The sequence below is a fragment of the Lampris incognitus genome, chromosome 7 (assembly GCF_029633865.1).
Source record: "Lampris incognitus isolate fLamInc1 chromosome 7, fLamInc1.hap2, whole genome shotgun sequence".
Classification (NCBI taxonomy): domain Eukaryota; kingdom Metazoa; phylum Chordata; class Actinopteri; order Lampriformes; family Lampridae; genus Lampris; species Lampris incognitus.
The window spans coordinates 32,950,262-32,956,583 of record NC_079217.1 but is presented as its reverse complement, the minus strand read 5'-3'; the positions used below and the strand labels follow the sequence as shown (position 1 = coordinate 32,956,583).

Genomic DNA, 6,322 nt, shown 5'->3' with positions numbered 1-6,322 from the left:
ACATGTTGCACACTTTATTTCACATGTTATGACAAGTGTTTTGGTGCCGATGGGTCAGTGCAGGCCAGACATTTGGCTCTTGTGGGATGGAGCTGGCCCGTGAGCCACTTATTGGGGTTCAGGATTCTATACATTTTGCATTGCATCCTGTGAAAATGTATTGTGCTCTGTGCCTCGCTGCAAGGCAAATTTCCCATTCGGGACAATCAAATCTTGAAATTGAACTGAGCAAGAAAGCACTTCTCAAGCCAGTTTCAGACCACTTTTATTAGCAGTTAAGAATGGAGTTTGTTCTCAGAATACGTATGACCTTCTTGGAGGTGTAGCTGTACTCAAACTGCAAATGTTCATGGAAGAAATACAAGTATCCTGTAAACGGAGATACAACAGAGTGGGAGAGTTAATCATGTTATGAAAATCCTTCGTTTGTACGCTAGAGTAAGTTTTAAGATGTAGGATTTTGACATACCGTAGTGATAAGCGGCTGCGTCCACCTCATCTTTCATACCAGGAAAATCTGTTTCGATGGATCTTGGGTAGCCATCATCCATTGTGCCAGTCTTTTCATCATAGCTGTGTGAAGAGGGAAGACTCATGTACTCCTGCTTTCAAGAAACTTTAAGAAAGACATGCTCTTTCCACAAATGAACTGATCAAATTTACCCCAGGTAAAAGGCTTCTCTTTGTTCACCATGCCCACTTACCTCCAATAATCCTCCTCAGTAAAGAGCAGCGTTTTCCCTGTGTCTCTGATGTGCACTGCAGCATCAACTTTCCTTATGGATTTGGGAAGGCCGAGTTTGTGGATATACTTTGGGTAGCCCTCCACGAGGTTATATCCATTCAGAGCCCACATACGGATGCCTTGAAAAAACAAAACAGTGCAGAATGCAAGTAAGGAATCTTCTTCTAACAAGAGAGGAAAATGAGACTTAAATAGAAATAATTCAGTATTTTTTTTGTTTTGTTTTTTTGGTATCCTATTTATCTTCGGATACATTCTTCTTGGGGATTCTGACTGTGAACATCTGAGAACAGCCTACCACTAAATATGAAGACCAGGTCCTTTTCTGGATTCTCGTAAGCGGCGTCCACTTTATTGGGGATGGAGGGCCATGTGGATTTGATCAGTGTCTGCTCAGGCTCCACCATCTGGGGGTGAAGACGCCAGTAGAATCTGTCACAAAATATCAAGGAAACAACCTGTTAAAATGACCAAAATTTAACCAATGGATCATGAATGCAGGAGATGGAAGAAAAGAAAAGAAAAAAAGAAAAACAGTGATTGTTTGATAGTGAATCAACAACATTTTGCAGAGTCATTTTCATTGATATGATCTGCCATGTATTTAATTGATATGAGCTTCCTTATATGAAATTATGATATGATATGATCTATTCTGTTGCACACTATTCTATTTGATCCAGTGATTTGAAAATTACTCTGGATGTTGATTGGAGAAACTGTACAGGGTATGGTTTTCTGGACAACACCCAATGAATTTCAAAATTTTCGCATCACAAAATTCTTAGCATTGAGATTTCTTTTTAAGTTTGTGTTGACACCTTTTCATAACCACACTGTTAACACAGAGCTTTGAGGATTCAACTCATGGTCGTCTTAACATGTTATTTTATAATGTAGGCATATGGCAGTTTTTTTGCTAGATGAACAGCAAAATCACAATGTCTACAATTCTACCTAAAATGGCATTTGAACAAGTCTGACTTCATCTTACACTATAGATGTGTAACTTACCATCAGCTTTGTTGGCAAAAAGGCCAAGCAAGTATATATATATATATATATATATATATATATATATATATATATATATATATATATATATATATATATATAAACTAATATCCTTCAATGTGAAGCACTTTGGGTGACTAGAAAAGTGCTATATTGCTATATAAAAGTAATTATTATTATTATTAAATATTTGATTAGTATTAATAAAAATGCATATGTACTTTTTTTACACATTTTTTTTCTTTGTTGGAATTGAATACTTGCATTTAAATAAATAAAGAAGGAAAAGTGGTTTACAAGCAACTAAATGTAATAATCATAGTCATATTGGTTGTTCAGTTTATGATGATCATTGGCATAAAAACATGCTATGATGTGGTATGTTATACCTGTCTTTGAAAATAATGGTTTCCCCTCGGAGCTCTGTGACAGCATCAAAACTCAACATGGGGTCACATTTTTCTGGTGCATCAGGCTTTGGCTTCACTTTCCTGTGCTCGGGGTTTGGGCCTGTTATTTGACATTGGACATTGTAAGGCATTCATGTTGTAATTATCTCTCTCGAATGACACATTGCAAAAATGTCAGTTTGCTATGACCAAAAAGAACACACACACACACACACACACACACACACACACACACACACACACACACACACACACACACACACACACACACACACACACACACACACACACACACATTTAAAAATCTAATGAACCTTGTTGTTGAACCAAAGTTGTTTTTCAGTAAAAAAAATACTTTATGAAGCGTTGTGCTCAGGGCAATATATGTTTTTCCTAGTGAACAAGAATCTATGTAACCACTTACCATAGAGAGCTTGAATGCCTTCAATGTCATCTTCAGCCAATGGGTAACCTCTGGCATAAGAGTAGATTGGGTACATGAGGGCACCTGGGTCTGAGGAATGGGCCAAGCCAAGGGCGTGACCGAATTCATGGCTCGCCACTAGAAAGAGATTATAAGCTGTAGGGAAAAGAAACACATCAGTGAAAGTGTAGTTCACATCCACATCCAGGATTTTAATTGAGCTTAATTGGGGGCAATGCATAGGTATCGTTCATGATTATTATGCTAATGATGACTGATATGCAAAGCACTTGCATGTTGAATCTTTGGACCAGAGTTCGTCCTCATCAAAGTGTGTGTCTCCACCAATGTCCTTGCCAGGCGGATAGGCATGGGCCAGAAGTCCGTTAGGCCCATCGAAAGGGTTGTGGTCTCCATGCTCTAGATATTAGAGAAGTGGAAAATGTTAAATACAGACTAAATCTTCGCTGATATAATTGCTAAACATTGCCCCATATTTTGCACCTGGCACATGATACTGTTCAGTTACGCGAATGTTATGCCCCTTTTCCACTACATGGTCCCAGCTCAACTCGATTTGACTCACTTCTCTGTAGTTTTCTATTACCATGACCAATCAGAGGTCTGCATTGATTTTCGTACCTGCTCCAGTTTTTTTTGGGAACCCTGACAAAGGTGGTACCAGAAAAGTGGTAACAGTTATTAAAATGCTGGTATGTTCAAGTAATGGGAAACGGAAAAAGGGCGAGTTGAGTCGAGTTGAGCCGGTACCATGTAGTGGAAAAGGGGCCGAAATATACCAGTGCCTCTGATTCACTTCATGCCTCTAATTCAATTTTATATAACCTCACCAATGTACACTGGAACAATGGTCATACCTTTCACTTCTCTGTGTGGATGCAATGTCATGAGTATGCTACATTGCTCAAACACACACATTCACATAATGGTGACAATAAAAGAATGTGGTACATATAGTCTACCAGTAATCACCTGTCTTGCACTGTACGTGCAATGTGCTGTTGTCCTTGTTCTATAATATGAATGTACCATGTGATATGAAATTATATGAATTGTCAATGTGTTCAGCAACATATCCATGGCATATTCTTGTACATTTATCATACTTGACAATCAAGTTGACACCCCCTCCCTGCATGAAATCACCCCTCGTAGCAAAACCATCTCAACAGCAAGTGATGCAATATCAACATTTTCTTCAAAACGTCACATTACATCTTGCTTCCTAAAAATAACAGTACCAGCCAACAACATCTGGGAATCAATGCTGTGGGTTTATTTTACCTTTTCTGCCAAAACTTATCATAATGTCAGCGTTGCCCTTATGGATTTTCTTGAAGGTCAGAGGAGTGACAGCCGCCCATACATTAAATGCATTGCGGACGGCTCTGTCTACATCAGCCTTCTTCAGATCAGGCGTATAATTTACTATCCTACAGCCAACGGACAGAAGATATGTCAGTGAGGAGGAGAGTGAATGAATTAATGAGGATGGTTGTATTTGCTTACAGGTTTTCTTTTCCTCGCATTCATCCGACATGCAGTTTCACATTATATACTGATGCACACCTGAATGTCAGATTGGTATTTTTCCATTTGAGGTTTCTGGGGAAGAGGTTGTATTCCCCAACATCTGGGACACCACACCTGGCCAATTTCATCAGCTCCAAAGTGTTGTCGTCTAGATTCCCCGTCACCTTCGGAAGACGAAATAATTTTAGATATTTCAATCAAGTAGATATGTGACTTTTACTTTAGTAAGAGTCACAACACTATACCCCAGTGACTCTTGTATCATTGCAAGTTCACAATTGAGATATGGTCTTTTTAAATTCATTGCAGCATTTCTTCCTCTCAGTATTCAGTCCAAATCAAGAATTTACTATATTTCTGCACTTGCAAAGAATGTGCTTATTTTTTTGGTTTCCAATATATGCACTTTGGTTGGTAGGGGTCAAAACCTGCAAAAAGGGGCTCAAGATGAGAAGAATGTAAATAAAGAGGAGTGATTTAAAGAGGACACAAGCTAGACACACTGATTTTTATGTGCGCAAAGGGGGCTTTTATGTGTCAAGACCCCCAACAGCTAGTAACATCATAAGATACACTGTTTTTTTTTTTGTTTTTTTTTTTACCCCACTCTTCCAAGCCATCCCGGTCACTGCTGCACCCCCTCTGCCAATCCGAGGAGGGCTGCGGACTACCACATGCTTCCTCCAATACATGGGGAGTCACCGGCCGCTTCTTTTCACCTGACAGCGAAGAGTTTCACCAGGGGGATGTAGTGCGTGGGAAGATCATGCTATTGCCCCCCAGTTCCCCCTTCCCCCGAACAGGTGCCCCGACTGACCAGAGGAGGTGCTAGTGCAGCGACCAGAACACATATCCACATCTGGCTTCCCACCCGAAGACACGGCTAATTGTGTCTGTAGGGATGCCTGACCAAGCCAGAGGTAACACGGGGATTCGAACCAGCGATCCCCGTGTTGGTAGGCAACGGGATAGCCTGCTACACTACCCGGACGCCCTACATGTGCTGTTTTAAAAGCATTTCATACATGTACTCACTGATGACATGTTAATGTCTGGAAAAATTGTACCAATGCAAAACTTGAAAATGAATATTACAATATATTGGTTTGAATATACTCACAAAACCAGTACAAATGTTCAAGATTACACACTATATCTCTCAATTGCAGTGAACTGATTATGTGTCACCTCTGATCACCTTAAGTTTGAAAAAATTCTGCATCTCCTTTATCTTCGTCCGCATGGCATCTGAAGACTTCTGATTCCCAAGAAGACCAGCTGGAAGGTCATAGAGGCGGCGCAGATATCTCTATGTATGGAAGAAAGGACGAAACATTACATTGTGGACATTAAACAGTTAGTTCGTTAGGTTAGTACTGCTCTATAACTTAAGACTGGGTTAGTGGAACTATTCCAACATAATTTGTGGTCGGAATTCACCTAACTTGAAATGTTATGATAGTTAACTCCCACAGCGATTGCAGGTTTACCATGTTGAGTGTGCAGTTGAAATGAAAGTTGTATGAGTTGTACACTATCCCTTAGTTACAATCATTTGAGGACTTGATCTTTTGATATGTATCCTAATAAAAGAATAAATAACAACTCAGAAAATAGTGAATATTTGTGTGTGTGTGTGTGTGTGTGTGGGCCCTGTGATGGCCTGGCGGCCTGTCGAGGGTGTCTCCCTGTCTGCTGTCCAAGGACTGCTGGGATAGACTCCAGCATCCCCGCGACCCCTGAGTAAGGATAAGCGGATAATGGATGGATGGATGGAAAATAGTGACCCCCTCCCCAAAGACTTACCTCAGCTAATAACCAATTGTCTGTGTCCTCGGAAGGTAGAGGCATACCGATGGAGTGAGAAGCCATCACCAGGAGCAGCAAGACTATCATTGCCATGTTGTCTCTGTTTCATCCAGCTAGTCACTGGGGTCGAGTTGCTCTGAGGGGTATTTATGATGGTCTAGGTTCAGTTTTTTCCAAGCTTCTATGTGATTCATGTGAAAGCACCTCGCCACTTCCTCCTTTGTCATTTTAAAAAGTGCTTGAATCTTCTAAAACTAAAGCACTTGTGGTTTGAGTGTACTGCTTTGAACCCACCTGAAAATGCTGTGTTATAGTAATTTTTTTTTGCAAAATGGCCATTCTGAGGGTTTATTTTATGTTATGTCC

The 6,322-nt window shown here is 40.2% G+C and overlaps 1 protein-coding gene across 1 annotated transcript; it reads right to left on the bottom strand.

Moving 5' to 3' along the window:
• Positions 1–248: 248 nt before the first annotated feature.
• Positions 249–6,087, bottom strand: mmp13b (matrix metallopeptidase 13b). Its single transcript, XM_056283471.1, has 11 exons — positions 5,954–6,087; positions 5,346–5,456; positions 4,184–4,311; positions 3,899–4,047; positions 2,888–3,013; positions 2,594–2,749; positions 2,149–2,269; positions 1,044–1,177; positions 705–864; positions 470–573; positions 249–369 (listed from the first exon to the last, which is right to left on the bottom strand). Exons 1-11 carry the CDS (start codon positions 6,047–6,049, stop codon positions 269–271), a joined length of 1,386 nt encoding a protein of 461 aa, XP_056139446.1. The 5' UTR covers positions 6,050–6,087; the 3' UTR covers positions 249–268.
• Between the last annotated feature and the right edge of the window lie 235 nt (positions 6,088–6,322).